The sequence below is a fragment of the Stylophora pistillata genome, chromosome 9 (assembly GCF_964205215.1).
Source record: "Stylophora pistillata chromosome 9, jaStyPist1.2, whole genome shotgun sequence".
Taxonomy (NCBI): domain Eukaryota; kingdom Metazoa; phylum Cnidaria; class Anthozoa; order Scleractinia; family Pocilloporidae; genus Stylophora; species Stylophora pistillata.
The window spans coordinates 12,364,403-12,387,157 of record NC_142527.1 but is presented as its reverse complement, the minus strand read 5'-3'; the positions used below and the strand labels follow the sequence as shown (position 1 = coordinate 12,387,157).

The 22,755-nt window shown below is 39.1% G+C and overlaps 3 protein-coding genes, 1 long non-coding RNA gene and 2 pseudogenes across 5 annotated transcripts; 2 read left to right on the top strand and 4 right to left on the bottom strand.

Annotated features, from left to right (window-relative positions):
- Positions 1-647: 647 nt before the first annotated feature.
- Positions 648-7,627, bottom strand: LOC148723353 (uncharacterized; annotated as a pseudogene).
- A 1,047-nt stretch (positions 7,628-8,674) lies between these two features.
- LOC111324674 (uncharacterized) lies at positions 8,675-22,677 on the bottom strand. The gene is made up of 5 exons (XM_088732852.1): positions 22,373-22,677; positions 22,168-22,248; positions 21,421-21,520; positions 21,116-21,235; positions 8,675-8,789 (listed from the first exon to the last, which is right to left on the bottom strand). Exons 1-5 carry the CDS (start codon positions 22,530-22,532, stop codon positions 8,690-8,692), a joined length of 561 nt encoding a protein of 186 aa, XP_088588978.1. The 5' UTR covers positions 22,533-22,677; the 3' UTR covers positions 8,675-8,689.
- LOC148723352 (uncharacterized) lies at positions 9,583-11,087 on the top strand. The gene is made up of 2 exons (XR_015991594.1): positions 9,583-9,814; positions 10,081-11,087. It is a non-coding gene; the product is annotated as an uncharacterized LOC148723352 (long non-coding RNA).
- LOC148723351 (uncharacterized) lies at positions 10,850-14,915 on the bottom strand. Its single transcript, XM_088732850.1, has 3 exons — positions 14,443-14,915; positions 12,544-14,182; positions 10,850-12,097 (listed from the first exon to the last, which is right to left on the bottom strand). Exons 1-3 carry the CDS (start codon positions 14,672-14,674, stop codon positions 11,329-11,331), a joined length of 2,640 nt encoding a protein of 879 aa, XP_088588976.1. The 5' UTR covers positions 14,675-14,915; the 3' UTR covers positions 10,850-11,328.
- On the top strand, positions 15,120-17,304 carry LOC148723350 (uncharacterized). The gene has a single exon (XM_088732851.1). It carries the CDS (start codon positions 15,219-15,221, stop codon positions 16,716-16,718), a length of 1,500 nt encoding a protein of 499 aa, XP_088588977.1. The 5' UTR covers positions 15,120-15,218; the 3' UTR covers positions 16,719-17,304.
- LOC148723349 (uncharacterized) lies at positions 16,904-19,324 on the bottom strand (annotated as a pseudogene). Its single transcript, XR_015991593.1, has 2 exons — positions 19,105-19,324; positions 16,904-18,901 (listed from the first exon to the last, which is right to left on the bottom strand). The product of XR_015991593.1 is annotated as an uncharacterized LOC148723349 (transcript).
- Positions 22,678-22,755: the final 78 nt, after the last annotated feature.

The window sequence follows — 22,755 nt, the reverse complement described above, 5'->3', positions numbered from 1 at the left end:
CTAAGGCCGTGAATTCCTCGCTCTCCTTGGGACACTATTAATGTAATGCGCATTCGATCATATCTTTTTTGCATGTTAGACTGCGCAATATAAGTAATAAACATTATTATTATTATTATGGGCAGAAATTGAGGACAGCATGGCCGCTAAGCATGCGCATTACGGATCCTAATGACCTTTACAAATGTCTGACTCTAATAAGGATTTGTATGGCGAGAGAGAAATTCTTAATAATTACAATGAACTGAAAAGGATTTTCACACCAGCGAACGTCGCTATGTTATTGTGGCAGAATGAGGCTACTTTGTGCGTAGTTTTGAGGTCCTTACTCTCGTTTCCTCGGCAAATTACGCCAGCGCCATGTATCTCGCCATACAAACACTGTATATCAGCTAAAATTACCAATATTAAAGACGAGAAAGGTGCGGCCGAAAACCTGCGAAAGTCGCGGTACAAACTTGGGCCTATTATCTTTCATTTTAAACGATTTCTACGGCAGAATGTTGCATCCAAAAATTTCCTCAAGAAGTTAAAGATACAGATGAAATTACGAGCCAATGGCGCCCGAAATTGCCGAAGACATGAACAGTTTTGTCGCTTCTGCAGCACAAAACAAGATTCCGCCGTTTTTGAACATCAAAGTCGGAAAAGCTTACATGAAATATATCATTATACGTGGGAAAACCGCTGTTTTGCATAGATAGCAGCCTCCGATTGTATTTTTTATCTGGCTATGGTGTGATGTCCGTGACAACCCGTGACAGCAAGCGTGACTAGAACGTATGGGTATGCGCAACTCTTTTTTTAACGAAAGAAAGCTTTTGGTGCTTTTACATTGCCTTTAAAGATGTAAAATATACTTTAAAGCTTGATTCTTTACTTTTAACAACAATTTTGACATTTCTGTGCCAATATTTTGAAAGAAATGTAAAACAGGCATGAGCCCGCAAATTTGACCGCTGGCTGTCGGTGATTTCTGCCCTACTTCTCTATAATGAGCCCTTTGGCTTCCAGTACCGCCTGCCCTCCTTCAGGAAGAAATGGAAGGGTACGGGCAGGCACAGTAATAGCAGAAAAAGAAAAGTTTTGATCGTACTCCTTGAGACATTGTTTGAGGTAATGGAAGTAAACATTACCCGAGTATTTGACTACTTTGCCTGTCTTTTCAGTACGTTCTCTAATTCCTACACTTTTCACTATCACCTTGTCTGTCAAATTAAACGCTGTCCTACATTGTTCGCATCGTTGTACAGTCTTGGGGCAAAGTTTGTGGTCGTCCCTGCTCACCAACTGGTATTGTTTTCCAGTAATTCTTTCCGGGTCCAAGAAACCCAGCGCAGGACCTTGCGACGAGCTTTTTGTAACCTACAAGAAAAAAGGTTTCCGTCAATTACATTATTCCATAAAAGGACCTATTGGTTTTCACGACAAGGGCCTGTTTCATCCTACTCGTGATTCCCATAATGACGGGCCGTCTAGGTATCCATTTCATATTATGCTGCAGTGTTACCAAAAAATTGGCGAGAAACACAACACGACCAATATTACGATGACGAAAATAACAAATCAACAAACGAAAAAAAAGCACAAATATACACACAAATAAACTACCTGAAATAGAATGGCTAGATAATTAAAAAAGGGACCGAAAACCAAAATTAAAACTAATAAACATACAATTGAAATTGTTAAAGTAAGGGAAAAAGAGTTACAATTACCTCCCACTGATTATTATTGGCGCCTTTGTAGAGTCGCAAGGGAGTCACCACTTGAGGCTCTGGATCTGTTCTAGTTAGAAATAGCTCCAGCTCTGGAAGATTGCATCTTCGTACTTTCTTTGAAGGAGCTGCCTTGAGACCAGCAGCACTCGGCTTCTTGTAAGTGTTGTAAGATTTGGGTGTGAATTGCCGAAAACTAGACAAATGCTGCGCCTGTCGCTGGGGACCCCATTTATTCCAGGCGACGGGATCGACCAGGAAGTGTTCATATCCAGGAGCAAGGCGATATTTTCCCAAACCTCTTAGGGCCCTTTCCTCCTCTGCGTAGAATTCCTTGGTCCAACCTTCCAGTGTTTCGGTCACTTTGGCAACTTCTTTTGGCAACTTCTTTTGGCACTTCGCTCTCCCGCAAGCGTTTCTTTTGTAGCTTATGCTTCAATTCAAGCCCGTTGGTATAGAAACGCCCGCCTAGCCGAAGTTCTTGGCGAGCTGAATAAATGAGGCAAGTCTTGAATTTTTCAGAGCGGTGCTTGTCAAACCATTCATAAAAACCTGGGACCAGGCCATCCCAGACGTCCTTCAAGCTCGCTAGCTTTGCTTCATAGTCAGCTGGGTCTTCTGAGTCGGCTAGACCGTTTTCCAGTAGTATCTGTTGTTGACATCCGTAGATGTCAGCCATAATTCTCCTCTGTGTGCTTTCGTTACATCCCATTGTTTTCAGCTTTTGGGCATCTCGTTCTTTCATGTGTTGTGTGCACCACACGTTTTGAGCCTCCTCAAAAATATCTGTCATGCCTTTGGCTATTGCCTTGTCGAGGTCATGACCAACCTTCTTGATTTTAAGTAGTTCTGGCTTGGCAATGGCTAATTCACCTGCAAACCTGCGATAGGTTTCGCGGTCCTTCTTAAAGTGCCAGAAACTAGGGCCCGGAAATTCAGGGTGCTTTCCATTTCGGTGGTTTATCAGGGCCTCGTGACTGAAAGTGGTGTCTGTAAGCCACAAACCATCAACTAGTTCGAAGGTTGTGTCCACTTGCAATATACTGTTCCCAAGTACACAGAATCTGTGTACATCCTCTAGCACATGTTCAGGAATGTTTACACATGAGTATTGTGTTTTCGTAAAGGACACAGTATTTATGCTTGATACGCTCTTAAGGCTCGATATCAACGATTCCGCTTCACTGTGCTTCTCAGCAGTATCCCGTGTTTCTTCAGATGCTTTCTTGTGGAACTTTCGGTTTTCTATCATTTTTGGTCCTGAGATAGTTTCACTGACAGTTTGACAAACTTGTTTTGACATTGTAGCGTATATGTTATCAATAGACAGTCCTTGGTCTAGATACTCGTCAATCGTCTCAGAAACTACAGGATCTTTCCGGAAATAGGCTGATACCGTAGGTTTCATGGCGTTACCATGGCGCTGTAAGATAAACTCTTTAGTTCCACCTGCCCACTTATACATGACCAAATACCAAGGCTTTGGTTCTCGTTCATTGACTGCTTTAACTGTGACAAAAGTCCTTGAAAATGACGGGTTGGCTTTGTTCGTTTTGTAATGTCTTGTAAGTTCATAAACCTCCTCCGGCGGAACATAATCCTTTTTGTAGCCTTTCGCTGCTTTTCTATTGGCAAAGAACAACCCATTTTCCAAATGGACTGTACGAGACCCGGAAGTACTGCTGTATTGGTAGTAGCGCTTTGCATTTCCTTTGGAAAGGTATGCTCCGTTATCATCTGCTTCTGCAGAAGCTATGGGTATCACCCTCTGATCGAGAGTAAAAATCTTATCCTCCCTTATAGCAGAGGGCTTGTGTTTCAAATCTAATTCTTCCGGGTTTTCAAGTAGGATGTTTAGGATAGTACAATGGTCCATATCTTCTGTTGTTTTTAAGCTTCTGAAAAAAACAATAAGTTTCTGTTTGAATAACCTAGTTTTGATAAGTGGTAATTTATTACACACCGAGGACCCCATTTTTGAGACTCATGTATAGATGAGGGTTTTATGGATACTAAGTGACTGACGAATGATGATTAAAAAAGATTGAATAAAGAAATGAAACAGTAAATAAAGACATGAATGAATGAATGAATGAACAAAATGAATAGAAAATCTCATGGGATATGATTGGAAAAAGCAATAACCAATGCTATGCGTTCTTTTGCTGAGGGGGTAGCTCGAGCAGAAACGCCATTCGCGTACCCGAACGAAACGCCTGTCGTCTAGGCTACTTACAGGAGATATCTAATGGACAGTCCAAAGAAAACGGGAGTGAGTAGTTCCGTTTCATTATATTTTTAAAACAAACGTTCCTAACACGTTCGTGATTATCCACTTTCACAGTCATAGTCACAGTCCTATTTATATAGATACATATTTATTTTCTGGAAACGACAGTGGAGACGAGGAGCATCCCCGTCGAGGCATTCTGCCTAAAGAACTCAGTCCGGTTCTTATTACCCAGTCTTTAGCCCGCATTTCATATACCTAGTGCCAGTTTTATATCCAGTCCAAAGTTTTATACCAAGTTCGTGCTTTATACTGACCCGGTTTTGGCTTACTGTAACAACAAGGTCAAACAGTTACATACTTGTCTTTATCCATTAACAGAGGCATGTTTTCTGTATCTTCTTCCATCTATGTATAAAATGAAATATAAGGAACTGTAATAATTATATTAGTCGCGGAAACGTTGCTTTCACTCGGTGGGCGTAACTTTGTACAACTAAATAAGAGGCTATGAAAAAGAAAGTCAGTTTTTCCGATTTAATGAATATTTGGTCAAAAATGTTCTTACCAACAGTACCACCCGTCTTAAGTTTACATTTAAGAGGCGAGTTCAAAATCAAACTTTATGGAAAAAGTCTGATGATGTTTTAGGGGATCTAAGTGGGTTATAAACTTCGGAAGCGCCCGTCAAAGACTTAAATAGGCTCCGTTTCCTCCGGGTCTGGTCTTTGATCCTCCTCCTCCCGGGGGGAGGGGGGGGATGAGTGTGGGCTCATTTTCCCGAACAGCGGCTGGTAATTGACGCCTAACTTCGACCCCGCTTCTCCCACTTTGGTTTGCATGGGTTCCCTGTGTAGTAGCCTCATCCATCGATAGCAGCTTCCGGAAAGAAAACAAATTGCCTCCTTCATTTTCGGGTTTTAAATCTCAAAAGAAGTCTCCATGAATCCAGTTATGATGGTTCTCAGAAACAGGCAATAATGGTCAGTCGTTAAACAAATCAGCAAGTGTCAAGTGTTCATCTTTGGCTGCTCGAAGCGTTCTCCTGATTTCAAAACTTAATGGCAGTATGCTTCTTGTAAACGATTATGTGTATATGTAAACATTTGGAGAGTTTGCCAGACACGAGTTCACAAATCTTTGATTGGACATTCTGGGCGCTTTCCATTGAACCCGAAATTCCGGAAATTTTTGTTTACACATCGAAGGTTTGGTCCGAACCGAATATTCGGGATCAGCTCAGGAGGTGGTCCACCTTGATCGGTCTGGTCATTTCGATCCGTGAGACCGAAGTGTCCCTTTCCATTTGGCAAAATTGTTGTCCCAATACCCCTCTCTTTTATCCTGCTTACAAAACGAACAACCAACCAAACGCGCAGTGGCCTAGGTCGGGTCTATTCAACCGGAATGTATCGGGCACGTGGAACTTCCGAAATTTCAAACCGGAATTTTTGTTGAATGGAAGGCGTCCTCTTTCTCTCTCTTCGGGGGAATAACACTCAGTCCCAAACAAGCAAGACGAGTGAATTAACGGCTAGATTATCACTAGCAGAGCGATGGATGATTACAGAATTCGCCGACAATCATATTAGATGTGGTCACACTACGGACTTTTACCAAGGTAAAACCGATTTACCTAGGGCAAATTCATCAAAAATCTTACGAGTTAAATTAATCTCGGGGTTTGTTTTACCTAAGTAAAAAATTCTGGGAAAGTCGCACTACCGCTATCGGCTTCCAAGGTTTTCACGCACAGTTGAATTTTTTGGAGCATAAATTCAAGAGAGCAAGATGCGCAAGGATCTAGCCGATCAAAGAGACATTTTTTTCTTTTATCTCGCTGTTACTTCTTACGTTAATTCAATGTCTCAAGGTGAAACAGGTGAAGACGTAGACAACCCGTACCCCCCAATTTTTTTCATCGCGTGAGCTATGTCCGGTTCTGTCATCAGGACCTTCGCCGATGAGTGTCTATTGGCTAGCAACCTAGGTATTTCTTTTTCCCAAGCTATCGCTTTGGGGTAGCTGTCAAGGGAAAGTCTATTGTTCTCGAAACATATCCAAGCCCCAGACGATAAAATTTCCCTGAGGTAAGTTACCAAGGGAAAAATCAGTCGCACTTAAAAAATCAATTTCCCCAGGTAAAAAGTCTGAAGTGTGACCACAGCTATTGTGTGCTAACTTATTCCTTGCTCACCGATGTCCTTCCGGGAATAATACAGTTTTAAAAAAGGCTAGAACGCGCGAACGTGAATTGATCAAATCCGTTCATTTGTCAGACTTACTCTCATGCAAATGAAAGGAATTGTATGTAGAAAGTAAAAGAGAAATCGCGAAAAAATAAAACTTCTAATTAATTTTTGTCTTATGGTTTAGAATAAATTATGCTTTCAGATCAAAGCTGCGTAAATCGAACTGAACCAGTGCATAAAACTACGCGTTTCCTGTTTTTTACTCTCACCTATTGTAAGTGTATGGAATATGTGAGAAAATCTTAATTTTGAATGGGTATATTTCAAAAAGCTACGCAACGATCAAGAATACTAACGACAATATACAGAGCGGGGGCAGCTGTAGTGTCAACTATTACTTGTCGAGATATAGTGCGTCTTACCGTTAAAACCATGAATGATTTTAATGTACCAAAGAGGCGGCGGGGATTAGTAGTTTTGACACTCCTGCTAGATGGCAGCCCGTAACGCACAGCGCTCGATCTCGACGATATTACGCGAAAATTGGGGACTGTGAACAGTCTATGTATTAATAGTCTCCGTGAACAGCTTTTGTTACTCACCTTTCGTACTTTATTTGGAATTTTCTTTTCTTCATTCTCTTCGTTTTCATCCGAATCACTGAGTACCACTATGGCTAAAAAACAGTCACATTAGGTGTTATATAACGTCGTGGCTTTCAATCGGGCTGGCGGAGATAACAACTAGACGGATTTTAAGAGAAAAGGCGGAATTCAAGCAGTTTAGAGAAAGTATGAATAAGAAGGAACTGTACGTACCTTCCGGATTTTCCTTTCGTAAGAACGCCATCGTGCCTGCATTCATACCGCTCGCAGTTGTACGAATGGTGACAATTATGCAATGGTGACTCATGACCACGTTTTGCTCCCGCTAAGATTCTAAATGAAATTTTCCAGACATATTCCAGGTTTCCCACCATATGTAATCACTGGTAATGTGACATTTTAAACATGATTTTAAAACAATTTAAAATCACAAACCATCAGTTGTTGCTTAAATTATAATCAAATTGTCGATAAGTTTCACAAGAGAGAGAGGAAACAAAATCAAACTCATATCCCAGCCCTCCCAACATATGAGGACAGTGCGGTGGAAGGTTTGTGTTAAGCTTAATGGTTGATGACGCAAGGGACCAGGGAGAGTAAGAGTAAGAGTAAGATTTTTTTGGGGGGGAGGGGGAGTGGATGTTTTGTTCGATTCTCGTATTTCATGTACGTGACATGTTGTCGTCTCGCCTTATTTCAGACAGTTATACCTTGTTTTAGATGGTTTTAGATTGTTTGCGAGTGGTTGTAGATGTTTTTGAGGTGGTTGTAGGTGCTTGTTGAATTTTTTGAGGTGGTTGTAGGTGGTTGTAGATGGTTGTAGATGGTTTTAGGTGGTTTTAGGTGGTTGTAGGTCGTTCCATGTTTTAGTGACTACGCTGGAATTTCAGTCTGAACATTTTTATTGGGTTGCTTTAAACTGATTTGGGTAGACAAGAATTGTAGAATAACCAAGAAGTGTCTATTTTATGAACCAGATCTATGGTTGGATTTTATTCTGCTAATAAAATCAATTCACAGTAAATGACAAAAAGACGAGCTGTATAACCAAACATTCACCACCATCGTAATACTATCCAATTTTTCAATACTTCAGTCAGCCTCAGTACATGATAGTGTTTCCTACCTATATTTATATACTTAAGCATTAACTTTGCCCTAAAAAATGCAACTTGACATTACAATCCTTAAGAAGAAGACTAGAGATTTTAATACTTGGGATAGAGGACAGGCATAGTCTTGGAAGTAAAGTATGGAGTGGGACTTGGACATTCACTCATTTTAGCCCTCCATTCACATTCTATAAAACTAAAATCAAACAAATGATACAAGTGCTGTAATGCAAGAGGTGTCTGGTGCGAAAAAAATGAAGATAGTGTAGTGCATATACCTTCTGATAATGTTTGCTTCTTGTTCTTGTGTGGAGGAAGAGCAAGTAGAGTTCTTTCTATCTGGGCCATAAACAATGGAGTCAATCATGAGAATTGGAACTCTGAAAAGAACATTCCACTGCAATATTAATTTTCACTTCAGTAATAGTGTCTTCTTCCAACAAGAATTAGTCCTAGTCCTTATAACTTCACCATTCAACAAAGTTATTGCTACAATACAAAGCCCTCAGCACATTTTGGATCAAATATCATTAGCCAACTTGAGTATACTTTTTCCTACTTTTAGAAAGGTTTAGAAGACAATGTTTCTGATAAAGCTTACACAGTACAACCATCATCCTTTCTTCTTCTGCTTGTGAGTGTTGGTAGATTATATATCAGAGACAGGAACCAATGCCCACTAAAAATAAATCAAACAGCAGCACTGTTTATAATATGACTGATGGTGTTTGCAGAGAAAAATAGTTAACTAAGTCATGATTTGGCAGCATAATACCAAAATAACCGCAAGAGAGAGAGATTTAAAACAGGCAATAATCATAATTACCATGAACTATATAATACCTTCTGCATACTGGATTGAAAATAAATTTTTTTTGAAAATGTCCACTCTCCTTGTAAACTGAGATGCCTTGACATATCTTTCATCAGGACTGACAGATGCATAGAAATGCAAATAATTATTAAAGACCATCAGCATGTAGGAGAAACATGTATATAACAATTATAATAATCAATATTGTCTTAATTAATGTACTTTGAAGAAAACCAAGCATATTAGGTACATGTATATCATTAGGATGGACCAGCTTAGCAACAATACAAAAGCTATTTTTTGCAGGACCAGAGATGACACTGCTTTGTGCGTTTAAATCTAAGCGTAAAGAGAACAATTAATTACCCTGGCAAGACAAAGGTTTCTCCAATCTGAACTCTAGTTGACTGCCTGGTGTAAAAAAAAAAGCTAAACTCTTGAATGCTGTCAAGCAAATCCTGATCCAGTTATTGGGATATGTACCGTACTTATTCACCTATAAGCTGATCTCGGCTATAAGCCGAGACCCTAAACTTCTTTATGTCAGCAGCTGTTGCATTGAAATAAAAAATAAACACAAAACATTCGGCTATAAGCCGAGACCTAATAATTGCAAAGTACTCCACGCATGTCGTTAACTGAGATAAATTAACATAAACCGAAAACAAAAGGAGCTTCCCTCTCGGGAAACATGTAACCAAAAAGTAGGTTATTTACTCAGTTGTTATTGGTCGTTTAATTGAAAGTAACAACAAATCACAGATAACTTGAATTTAATGTGTAAATAAATAGAACCATGCATGACATAACAAAACATTCACCTGAGTTCAGAATCCTGTCTCAAATAATCGCTCTCTTTCAAAGTTATCGTAATCGATCATCATGCCGAAAGTTCGTCGTTCTTCATACAACCATAGTTAGTAGAGGGGACTGGTTTGGAAAGCCGGCTAACTTCAAAGGGCCGGCCTATTGTTTCGCTTTTGAGGTTGAACCGTACCATCACGTGACCAGTACCGTGCACACATCAAGATAAACATGGCTGACATAATCGATTTATTTTTGTTTGGAGACGATTTCGACGCTGTCTTAGAAATTTTAGATGAAGAAGAAATCGATTAACACTTTGAAGAAGCTGCCGATGAAGTAAGAGTTTAAATCTGCTCAAAATTAAATGTTTTAGCGTAAGCAAGGAAAAGATCACCCGTCACTCGATCAATTCTGATTTGTGGTCAAGCTTGAAACCGTCTTTTTATTGCGAACTAAGTGCGAAATACTTATCTTAATCAGCAATTTTATTATTATTGACCACTTTGTTGATTGTGCTTGGATTGTATCCTTATTTTTATAAATGAAAGCTAACTCTTAACTAAACACTATCAACGCGAACTTTTTGTTTGCACCGATGACAGGTTCAACTCGAAAGCATTGTATGTCAACATTGCCACAAGAAATGCAAGAGGAAGAGTGGACTGAAACGCCACATAACTGTAAAGCACAAAGTTATCGAAAAGGAAGACCAAGGGAAACGACAGAGCTATTTAACAGTCGAAACTTATTCAAGGATTGTCGAGAAAGCCAAATTAAAATTGTGCGACTGCAAAATGTACCCACAGCTGAAAAAAGAATCAAGTCCTACAACTGCAACATAACATCAGAATTCTTTGAAATTCAGAACTTATATAACCGTTTAGTCAACTCTGGAAACGTTGAGAGATTTTATGCTGCTTTTTAATCAAATATTGCTTTGCATTCTGCGAAGCATTTTGAAGGATTATCAAGGAATGCTGCTACCCTACTTTCAACTAAGGTTGCTGACAGCATGCTTGCACATAGTGCTGAAGAGAAATTACTTGCAAGTCATACGTGTGTTTCATTGACTAAACTGTCCGATAAAGAAAAAGCTGGACTACAGTACATTGGAGGTTCTGTACTCCACAAGCTTTACAACAAGCATGCAATTGTAAAGAAATTATTAGAAACTGAGCAAGCATGTCTGTACTTAAGGCTGGGAAATTAGAAGACCCTTCTGCTATGAAACAGAAGTAAAAGTTTGCTCATTTTCTTTTGCAAAGGACATAATACAGAAACACAAGATAAAACTAAAACAGCTGAAATCAAAAGCACTTCACAAAGACATCATTAGACCCTCCACAGGAACTAAGGCAAAATTAGACTGAATTGCTTTTAGTAATTATCATTTATTATTTAGGACAACTTCAACATACATACCATATTTCTCTGCCTATAAGCTCAGGGCTTATAAGCTCGGGGGGGGGGGGGGCCTTATACGTGGATCAAAAAAATTTCAGTTAGAAACTATAAACTCTTTGGTGCAAAAATGCACGAAAAGAACATTAGAAACATGATAAGAAAGACAAAATCTTTATCTATTAAGTAAAGAACAGGTTCAGTACTACTTGTGTGTTTACTCTTTGTTTCGATCTGAGAAGTACTCCTGTAGCTGTGGCTTTAAATCAGAATCAATGCATTTAGACAGTGTGATTTTCATAATATTATAGGCATGAGAAAATAGACCAATCAGTTTGTAAAAGTTGAAATTCAAAGATAAAAGAAAAAAATGGGCTTATTTTTTCTACAGACTATCAAATAGTTTGCCTATTTTTTCACAGTCATATGTCAATCACTCTCTAAAAATCTCACTGTTTTTTTCTTTTGGGAAGAGGGTCATCAGTCACATTGACCCATGCCTTGCTTTTGTCTTTCCTTCCCCTGGTATTGCCAGACTGGCATGATATAGATCGCTGTATTCGAATGTTGTTGTCATTGTACCCAAACATTCTGATGTCTGGATTGTCACATCTTCTTCCATGTTTTCTTTGACTGCTAAAATATTCTTCTATGGGATCTTGACAGAATCTTTCAGTTAAGACATATTCAACACCCTCATTAAGAAGAAACTTGGTTGCTTCCACAACTGAATAGGATGTAATCTGTAGACCCTCGTATGTCTGCCAAGATATAAACATTCTATTTCTGGCATTGGCTGTGAAATTCCCAGGTCGGTTGAGTGTGCATTCTTTCCACTGCTTAAGATATCCAAGGAACTCATCTTCAAGCCAAGGGAATCTTGGATCATCAGTGGATGTGTAAGGAGCAAGGAAAGGTTTTCTCTTCCTCTGATGTTCAATTTTACTGCGTATATTTAAGCAATCAAAGAAAGAGTCAAACATTTCACAAAGCTTCGCTGTACCTGCTGTACCAGGAGGGCCAAATGATCTTAAAACAGCTGCCATTGATGCAGTTAGCACTTGAGCTGCCAGGCTGACACACATGCTGGAGTACGAATTCAGCTTAACATGTTCATATGTAATTCTAGGAAGCAACTTCAAGCCATTCTCTGCATCTTGATAAAAGATTTGGGTGATGTGCTGCCATAATAAGTAGTGACCATCATTCCACATATACCTGGAAACAATAATCAGTCAACATTAATATGTATGCAGCAAATCATTGCCAACTTACAATATCATATAAGGAGTTATTAACAGCAAAATGTAAAACATATATAAATGCAAGATAATAAGCAGATGGGATTTCTTGTGTGTAGATGGACAGCTGCTGTCCTTTGCTGTCCCAATAACAGTTACGGATATAAGATTGCCCATTTGGCAATTTAAATTATCCCAAAATGGCTTTTGATTAGAGAAATTTAGAAACCTGGATTAAAATTTAACCCTGGGTTAGAGCTAATCGGCCTTTGAACAACTGGGCCCTGATCATAACCATTCTATTGGCTGTTGGACGTAACTGCTGCCCCTATTGGTACTGGGACAGCAAAGGCCAACAGCTCTCCACCTGCACAGTAAAATTCCTTTTGCTTTTTATCTTGAAATTGTTTTGTAAACTCATACCTGGTACAAGTACCAGATCCAGAATGATACAGACAGTTTCTTGTGGTCTTTACAAGATGAGGGGCATCTGAGAAGAAGTATATAAACCTCTGTGGTGCAAACAAATTGATTGTGCGATAGCACACATCCTTGTCAGCATTTCCATCAAGACTCTTATGCATTCGGTAGAATCTTCTATTTGGTGTGGCTCCATCTGAAGTAGAAGCAATAACCCAGAGGTTACAGGTTAACTCCAAAATAGCAACAGCCTCCCAGAACAATGGCATTATCTGGGCAGAAGTAGCTCCATTGGTAGAAAAGTGGGCCAAGCAGAACTTCAACTCTGTACAAACACCTCTGATGAGGAAAGCAAGAGCATGAGTTGCAACCTCATCAAGTTTTTCCAGAGCTCCAAAGTTGACATCAGGGTCACCAAGATCCACATATCCAATCAATTCACCTGTGACCTTATCAAAAACAAGATTTGACATGATTTTCATTTCGTCAAATAGCAAGACAACATATCGTTGCACATCAAAGTACTTGTCTGTTAATGCTTTCAGTTCTTCAATCACATTCTCATGAAAGCCCCTTTTGGGTCTAATAAAGTTTCTATAATCCCGCAGTGTTCTTTGGCTTGGCAGTACTAGTATCCCACTTTTTCTTATTTCCTCGTAGCAAGATGGTGATTTGGCTGCCAATGACAAACAATAACGAATTATCATTGGGTGATATCTGACACCAGTTGATGTGCTGTTGTGGAGTTTCTTTTGTTGTTGCCAAAATAGGCTCATGAATGGTGTGATCTCTGCCTGACCAAGTATATCAGTCATGTCTTTACTGAGTTCATTATCAATCTCAACACTTGATTTCTCGATTTCAAGTTTCATTTCTTGAAGTTTCTTTTCAAGGGTTGCACATTTCAATCTTTGCATCTGCAAAGTCAGTTTTAATCGTTCTGGAGATGTCTTAGAGACTGGGGTATTGAGATGCGCTGGCTTAGCTAGTTTGTTCTGCTTGGCCCTTTCTTTTAGCCGAGACTCAAGTGAATATCCATAGCAACCAGCACACTGCTGGCCCTCATCCTCTGTTAAAATTTCACATCCTCTCATTCTCCAATACTGCTGGTGTGGAAATGAACTATCGTCGAATAGTGGATCGACAGATTTCGGGATGATGTGGGGTATTACAGCATTGGATAGTTCATGTGGAATTACTCCAGGACATATGGAGTGGCTTTCAACATCTTTCACAAGGTCAGAAACTGTGATATTACTGACTGATCTTAAATATCTAGAATACAGTTCATGGTCTTCAGGTATGAGCCATCCAAAAATTGAAATTGTGTATCCCAAACTGTCATCTATCATGATTTCAACTTCTGGCAACAAAAAGGTGTTTTTTATCTTTCTCAGCAATATTCTGTCATTTAACTCTTGAACTGACCAGTCACTGAGGGTTTTCAAAGGATGAACTCGTTTGCAAAGTTCTACAAAGTTACTATAACAAGCATTCTTTCTTTTGATTTCAGGCAAGTCCTTCACGATCGATAGCAGTCTTCGTGGCGCTAGCTTTTCCTTTTGGTGGCTTTTTTGGGGCATATTTAGAGTCGGTAGAGAACCAAACTTCGGTCTTTTCTTGGTCATCTTTGAAGACACGACTAAAAGCAAAGTTAAATAATTTATCTATCAGTAAGAAAGGCGGAAGAGCTTTGGTTAGTACAAGACATGTGTTGCCATCACGGAACACAAAAGTAAACATCGTCAGTTCCAAGTTATAAACACACATCTGATGTTTATAATCCCCTCTACTAACTACTAACTACACATACACCTTCGGTTGTGCTGTGCCGCGCACAAAAATCCTACATTCCATACTGGTAAGCACCATACACACACAGGCTTTAGTCTGAATACTTACCAATTTCTATATCATCAAGAGCGAAATGCTTCTCGCATGTAAAGACTCTATCGCTGTCAATTTGTTTCTGGAAATCTTTGTCTACTTCTCTTGATTTTGTGAGTTCATTCAGCCAGTCTGCTCTCCACTTTTTGTATACTTCGTTCCTCGGAGCGGGAAGTTTCCAAATGCCTATACCTTTCGATCGCCTGCACGATCCACAGCCAACCACGGAACAATTATCGCCAGGCATTTTAAACTTAATCTAGAGTAGCTTTATTACGATTTACAACTGTTTTTTCTTTTTTTATCATAATAACACCGAAAAGAACACAAGACAGCGTACCGTACTCAAGTGACAACCGGCGCCACATCTCAGTTGAATCCTGTGCTGTGCACGGTATTGGTCACGTGATTTCTAAAAAATCGAACAATAACCTCCTCTTTTGAAGTTCACCGACCTTCCTAACCAGTCCCCTCTACTAACTATGATACAACTTAGCGTTCAAACTAAAAGTCGTTGCTGAAGCAGAGACCGTCGAGAACAACTCCGACATTGCTAGAGATTACGGAATCAGTGAATCGATGGTGCGTCGCTGGCGAAAAGATCAAGCGAACCTGTTTTATGGTGAGCTTAAAATGTCAGCAAAGCGAAAGACGATGGGCTGCTTTTCGCCAAAGTATCCTGAATTCACCATGTTCTAAACGAGTCAGGGATTGGGTTCGAGTTGGGACCGCAAAGCATCTATGGATTGATTGAAGGGACAGACGAGTCATATTTACAAAGTAATTCTGAAATGCCTCACTATAATTGTTGCGTTCCTGGCTGTACAAACAGCTTTAGGAACGCTTCACATCTGCATTTCTACAGATTACCGAAAGATGAGTTTACCAGAAAGCAATACAAAGTCATTTTGAAGAATGATTCGCTAAAATTGGACTCCACAAATACTCGAATTTGCTCAGACCATTTCGAAGGTGGCGAGAAACTCAGTCGAGCTCATCTGCCGACTATATTTCCTTGGAAAAAGGCAGAAAGCACTAGACGACAGCTAAAAAGAGTCATCAGCTTCGAAGAAAATCTGGTAATTCAGGAAGCAAAAAAGAAGAAGAGGGAGGAAAAGAAAGACATGGCACAAGCATCAGTGACAGTCGAACATGAGAACAATCGTGAGACACAAACATCTCTCACAGGATTGGAAATCGAAACAATGTTAAAGGAGTTGCAAAAGCTTAAAAAGGACATCAGTGAATTGACAAATGAAAAGAATCAGCTGCTGGAGAAAAATGCCAAGTTGAGTGAAGAAAATGCAAACCTACTCGAGGCAAACTTAAAACTCGAGCAAGAAACAAAAAGACTAAGACACTCTCTTGAAAACTTTCGTTTCGATATTGAGAAATATAAAGACAATGCTGAAGACATTGCCTTTTATACTGGTTTACCAGACTATAATGCACTACTGATATGTTTCGACATGGTTAAAGATGCAGCAGAGCATATTGAATATGAACATGAACGAAAGCACCCAGGAATTCAGTGTGGCAGACCTCGATGTTTAACCAAGTTCCAAGAGTTTACTTTGACACTAGTGAGATTAAGGCTTGGATTGCTGGAAAAGGACCTTGCTCATCGGTTTAGTGTCTCAAGACCCCTTGTATCCAAAGTTTCAAGGGCCTGGACGAGATTTCTGAGGGGACAGTTTGAGCCACTTATTACTATTCCACCCAGGGAAGTTCTCAAACTCTACATGCCTGACATTTTCAAATCCTTCTATCCAGACTGTGTCATTATTGTGGACTGTACAGAGTTTGAGATGGAGAAACCTTCAGCACTTAATTCTCAATCTGCTTGCTACTCGTCATACAAGTCTAGAACGACGATGAAAGCCTTGCTTGGTATAACACCCAGTGGTGCTTTATGTTTTGTCAGTGAGCTATTTCCTGGTTCAACTTCTGACAAGGAAATAACAGCTCAAAGTGGACTGTTGGACAAGTTACAACCTTATGATCAAGTTATGGCAGACAAAGGGTTCAACTGCACTGATGAGCTTGCTTCTGTGGGAGCAGAACTGATTAGACCAGCATTTTTGGTTAAAGATACACAATTCTCAAAAGAAGAAACCAACCACAACAAGATTGTTGCCAGTTTGAGAGTACATGTTGAGCGATTGATGGAGAGAATAAAGAATTGGCACATCTTTGACCACCGAATTCCAATTACTCTTGCCCCCATAGCATCTGATATGTTATTTGTAGTGGCTGGACTTTCTAATTTTTACCCTCCTTTGATTAATTAAAATTTATGTGAATATAAAGCAACATTTTAATACTTAACAATGGTATGGATTTATGTTTCATTGCCTTGCATTAAAATAGCATTGATAAACTAGTGTTTGATAATGTATTATGATATTGCCATCATACCACTGGACTGTAACCAGACTGGTTATAAGTCATTACAATAATCCAAGCACACTACACATGTAGTTAGTAAATATTTTACTCAGTCAAATATGAACATAACTGTGTACAATGTATAAAAATACTGAGTTAATGTGTATAGACAAAACAGATCGCTGTTTCTTTCAAGACAAAGTTTATCTAATCTTAGCTATAGCAAATACCTATAGGGTGGTTTTTAAAAAACCTGTGAAACAATTAATACTATTTACTTTCTAATAGTGCCAGTATTAAACAATAGAAACAAAAGCATTTAAGCAGAAAAGCACTAAACATGTACAAAACTTAGTACGTGTTTCACAGGCTTTTGAAAACCATTCTACCTTCACAAATATATTGTTTACACTCTGATAGTACTAAAAAGTGTGCAACATAATTTGGGCAAACCACTAATTCCCATTAAATTTTGATTTGCCTATTTCATTGTATAGTTTTCTTAAATTACACACTTTTACTGAAATGAACACATTGATTTTGACTGTTTTAAACTGAACGAGCATTCAATTTAGGAATTCCATACTTGACTCTAGGATACACAAGTTCTGGAACAATCCAGTCATTAAAAAAGGATTCTAGCTTGGGCAAAATAGACTTCCAGCGGTCTATTGAAAAATGTACTCTTTCACAAAACAGTGAATCACAGCCTGAACCCTTTACAACAAAATCTGTCCACTTTCTTCCAGTAACAAACATTTGCTGATGGACTTGGTAGAAGTATTTGTGTTTGTCATTTAATCTCAATGCATTACTGTTCTTTTTGCAAATGCTCTTGCGTAACAATGCCTTTTCTAGTGTTTCATCCTTTGATGTCTGGACATACTTAACTTCTATAAGTCCCTCTGAATCAGAGGCTGATGGATCATGTACAAGGCCATCGGGGCTAGCACCAAGGTAACCATGTTCTTTTGAAACAAAAAACCCACATTTTGAGATTGTTATGCCTTCATCTCCTTGACTTTGCTTGAGAAGCTTGTAATCATTGATAATCTGGTCTTCCATTTTCAGTCCTTCCTCCATTGACTTACTTTGATAGGCCTTGTTGTAACCAAGTATATCTTTAATTATCTTAGTAGGGGACGTACTTTCTCTCTGTACAGCTACACGGTAACATTTTGTGGCAGTAATCCTTGGTTGTCTGTGGCGATGCCATAATTCAGTGTTTGATTGACCTCTAGTTTGTTCCTCAATATCTTGCCTTTGTAAATCATCAACCATAAGATTTCTCTTTGCTTTTTCAAACTTTTCTTTTAGCTCTTTTGCTGACACGGGATGACATTTGACTGGTGAAAGCAGAGAATCCTTTACATCCTGAAGTTTCTTTACTTCCTGAGGCAGTATATGTGTCCAAGCTACAGTGTTTCCTGATACCCTCTGGTACTCCTTCATCATTTCAAAAAACCTTGACTTGTTTTCATCGCGACAAGCATTTTGGTTTGCATTTACTGGAGAGTGATGAAGCTTACGTATCTTCTTCTCTTTCGTGTAGTCGTGCTTCACAAAAGTCATCTCATTTATGGGCTGTATTGCACCTTTTCTCTTTCGTGGCACATTCCACTTGCATGGTTTGGAGGTGCATGACTCATCAGACTCATCCAGTTTTTCCCTTACTTTACAATAGTTTTCTAAAGCAAAAAGTGTTGATGCAACATGGTTACATCTCCCATCTATGCCAGCAGGGCATTTGCAGTGGGCTCTTAGCATCTTTCCAAGTGAACTAATAACTAAGTAGCATGTATAAACTTTGTCCTTTTTCATAGATGGGAGGACTTGGCTTTTAGCAGTGGAGAGCTGCTTTTTACATTCTACACCTTCGATCATAAATCTCCACACAGGTCCAAATGATATTTTTGGTAGTGCCTTTATATCTGGTTGGAATCCTTCTTTTGGGAATGAATCCTTTACTTCAGGCTCTTGATTCTCAAGTACGCCAAGTTGAGCTTTTTTCCGTAACAAATTGACGCCGCCATCCGGATCACGCAAGTATTTAACATCAAATCCATGCTTGATGTAGTCGTGTACTCTATAAGTCAAAATTAGAGCACTCATAAGTACGAGAGGACTTTATTAAATTCGAAAATTTCGATTATATTAAATTTTTACTCTTAGGAAATTTTAATAATAATTCTGAAAAGGCATATAATTACAAATAAAGTTGTTATAAATAAAAATAACTTATTGCGTGTAAAGGTTCTTAGTTTAAAAGTTGCCAGCTTCGATACGAACCTCGACACTAAAGCTTTCTTTGTTCCCGTCGTTTTTGCACCTCTGCACCTCTGCAAAGCAGCCACCTCTTCAACTGGACAACGCTACATTTTTCAACAGAATCCCTTGGAAGTTTTGCCCCAGGAATATCTTCCTGAGTTAGTTTGGCTTTGCTCTTGCTTTCAGCCATATTGATTTGGAAAATCTGTCCCTTCAAACAATCCATAGATGCTTTGCGGTCCCAATTCGGACCCAATCCCCAACTCGTTTAGAACATGGGGAATTGGATCAAACACTACTGGACTGGTTTTCAGAGCAGGGGAGTCAAGGTAAGTCTTTCGGTTCTTTAAAACAATGAAAAGCTTCGATCAACTGATATCTGTCAGATCGTGTTGCAATGTTTACACAAACCGTGGGAATGACCGCTTCTGATTGGCCAGTTTTTCATGTCGTCAAAACAAGTCAAACAATTGATCTCTGTTATCTTTTGAGGTCGGCACACACGAGGGGACTAGTCCCTGCGACTAGTCCGTGCGACTAGTCTCAGCGACAAGTCTTTGAATAGTCTACACGAGGGGACCGGTAGCAGGGACTAGTCCCTTAAGACGTTTACACGAGGGCACTCAATTGCACAAGAACATAGGAAAATTAAGAGGCAAATGATCTTTCTTAGTCTGGGGCGTTACACGAAAACAGTTAAAATTTGGTAACTTTCATTGTAGCACTATTAAACATCAATGCAAACGAACTACACTTATTCAGTCGGATTATTCATGCTTTTACGTGTTCCGTTTTTGTTTTTTTTATTTTATTTTATTTTTAACAGACACAGAGTCAAATAGGGTAAAAAATTCCATCAAAACGGCTCCAAGACATCTGTATATGTTTACAAAACTAGAAATAGTTTTTTATTCTTCAGTTGTAGAAATCTAGAAGTCAGGGAAAATTCATAGAAACTGCAATGTTTACAAATACCGGAAGTCACGCATCATACTGACCCGTGATTGGCTTATCTACCGTTTAGTCGCAGGGACTGGTCGCACAAACAGTTCACACGAAGGGAAAAACATTTGTTTCATGCGACAAGTCCCTGCGACTGGTCGCATGAATTCAAACCAGTTTGAATTCATGCGACCACAGAAATGTGTAGTTCACACGAAGGGACTAGTCCCATCGTGTGTGCCGACCTTTACAGGAATTATTGCTGTAAGCGGATTAATTCTACGGCTAAAAGCGAAGGAGTTGAGCAGTGATCCAGACTTCAAAGCCTCACTGGGTTGCTACCAGAGATGGAAAAAGCGCCATTCCATCAGCCTTCGCACTAGGACAACCCTGGCCCAGCGACTCCCACAAGATCTGGAAGAAAAGATCATCCAGTTCCATCAGTTCGTGATCGCACTTCGGCAGCGGTATGGCCATTCGCTCTCCAGGCTGTTCAATATGGATGAAACTCCTATGCGACTTGAGCTTCTGTCGAGCAGAACCAACAATGATTTACATGTACCTACCTTTCGTGATCTCGGAAATTTGTGTTTGTTGATAATCGCTCGGCTTACAGTCGAATAAACATTGAATTTCGAATCTTGTTAAGTACCACTAAATATTTTTTGGCGAAAATACTCGGCTATAAGCCGAACCTCCTTCCTTGGCGAGAATTTACCTGTTCTCAGTTTAATTTGTTGGAAAAATCGCTCGGCTTATAGGCGAATAAATACGGTACCTAAAGTATTAAAAACAGAAAGATGTACAAATTTGGACAGCAATTTTTCGCTGCCATTAACCAGTTGATTAGCAAAACAATCTCAAATGGTGGATCTTAAAGTGGATGAAGTATAATTTCTTTGCTTCAGCAACCCCATAACATGGGGCAAAATTTCAACCAAAAATTGAAGGAAAAGAATAATAAATTATATGTGATGTCTTACATTTACACGAGGACACATTGATTTACAGGTTCATTTACAGGTTCATTTACAGGTTCTCACTAAATCAAGTACAGTTATATTCTTACATTAATTGCTATATCAATTACATTAGAAAAAAGTCAACAATGGAATCGTTCACTTCCATCCCATCCTTCAATGTGGCAAGGTCCATCTGTAAGATCTGGATTTTTGCTACTGCTGGTGGTGGTGGAAACACAGCTATTACCTTAGAGTCATTTAAAGAAATGAAAATTAAAAATACCTCAAACCAAAGCAAGAAAACTTTAAAACTGAAAACAAGGATAAAACACCCTCATGATAACAGTACATTTAGACCATGAAAACAACAGCGTATTGACCATTGTTGGTGTATCTTGATTTCAAAACAGCTAGACCATTTTTAAAACGATACCTGTCTTGATCAGTCAAAGTATTTTCTTTGCCAGTAACATTGGATGGTGTCTGATGGAGATGTTCATCTACAGGTACGGCATCACCTCTGTGGCTTGCACCTACAAGATTAAATATCAACGTGTAGATGTAAATTGCTTTAAAAACAGAGCAAGAGCACTTGGAGTTTCAAAGTGCCAACTTAGCTAAGTGGAGGGAAGGAGATGTAGTGGAGTGTGAGGTTTTGTGGGAGCTTGGAAAAATTGTTAATTAAATAAAGGAAAAAAACCTGAGATAGTTTTATCTTAGTAAGTAAGAAATAGTGATGTAGCACCAAACTCACGCTATCTATGACATAGGCAACAGCTATGTTTATGATTGCACTGGTGTACTGTATAGAAGTAATAAAATTCTGTTGGTTTCGGATCATTTTAGTAAACACATGCGCAAATGTGTTTATCAAACACATTCTACAAACTCACACCTTAGCTACTTTTACCAAAACACGAGCAAATTTTGTAAAAAGTCTTAGTGGTATATTTCCAAGAAAGTGCACTGATAGCATTGTTTTGGCTGCAGACCTTGATCCCTTTAGAGCTACAGTACACTTCGAGAGTCATGGGTCTAATGCCTTTGCGTTACTACATGTGCATTATATAAAACAGAATTCCCCCATAGCTCATAGAAGTATATTACAGTTTTAAAACCAATGAATGAAGACCAGCAGTGCAAGCATACTGTATCCATGTTCAGAGTCTTTTGGTTTTACCTTTTACAATCTCTGGTTGGTTCTGAATTGCCTTTGCATTTTTGCTGGGCATTTTCTGCTGCTGGAACAATTTCAGGTCACCTGTGATGGACATAAAAAGCTACATTTCAACCTTGGTAAAAATCACAGGCCAATGAACAGATAAGAATAGAGTAAAGGTGGGTACGTACTATTGGCTCAGTCAATGAACCTATGTCTGACTTACCATGCATTTTGCTGGTAAAGCCAAAGGAATTGCAAATATTTTCATATTCACAATTCCATTCATGTCTGTTGTAAACAGTGTGTGGCTTGAAATCATCATGCACATGGCATGTTCTTTTCTCATCAAATACATACTCGAAGAAATCCTCCCCAAACATCATGGACAGAAGTTTGTCCAAAAGTTTGATCCAGAGGATATCACTTGATTTCCAGGAAATGGACTTTGCTTTCCAACCACAGCCAGAAAAGTAGAATTGAAAAGTGTTCTGATTTTCCAATGTCTTCTCTGTAATGAAAGAAAACTCTCTATTACAAAAGTCTGGTGAAGGGCAAACCAATGAATTGTTTGAATTAATAACTGTTCTACACAAAAATGAAGAGAGA

Coding starts and splice junctions, on each gene's coding strand:
- LOC148723351 (XM_088732850.1), bottom strand. CDS start 14,674: ATGCCTGGCGATAATTGTTCCGTGGTTGGCTGTGGATCGTGCAGGCGA. Junction 14,183..14,442: donor TCTTGATGATATAGAAATTG/GTAAGTATTCAG, acceptor CTTTGCTTTTAG/TCGTGTCTTCAAAGATGACC. Junction 12,098..12,543: donor GGATCTGGTACTTGTACCAG/GTATGAGTTTAC, acceptor TATTGTTTCCAG/GTATATGTGGAATGATGGTC.
- LOC148723350 (XM_088732851.1), top strand. CDS start 15,219: ATGCCTCACTATAATTGTTGCGTTCCTGGCTGTACAAACAGCTTTAGG.
- LOC111324674 (XM_088732852.1), bottom strand. CDS start 22,532: ATGATGTTTGGGGAGGATTTCTTCGAGTATGTATTTGATGAGAAAAGA. Junction 22,249..22,372: donor CTTTACCAGCAAAATGCATG/GTAAGTCAGACA, acceptor TGTCCATCACAG/GTGACCTGAAATTGTTCCAG. Junction 21,521..22,167: donor CCAACCAGAGATTGTAAAAG/GTAAAACCAAAA, acceptor TTAATCTTGTAG/GTGCAAGCCACAGAGGTGAT.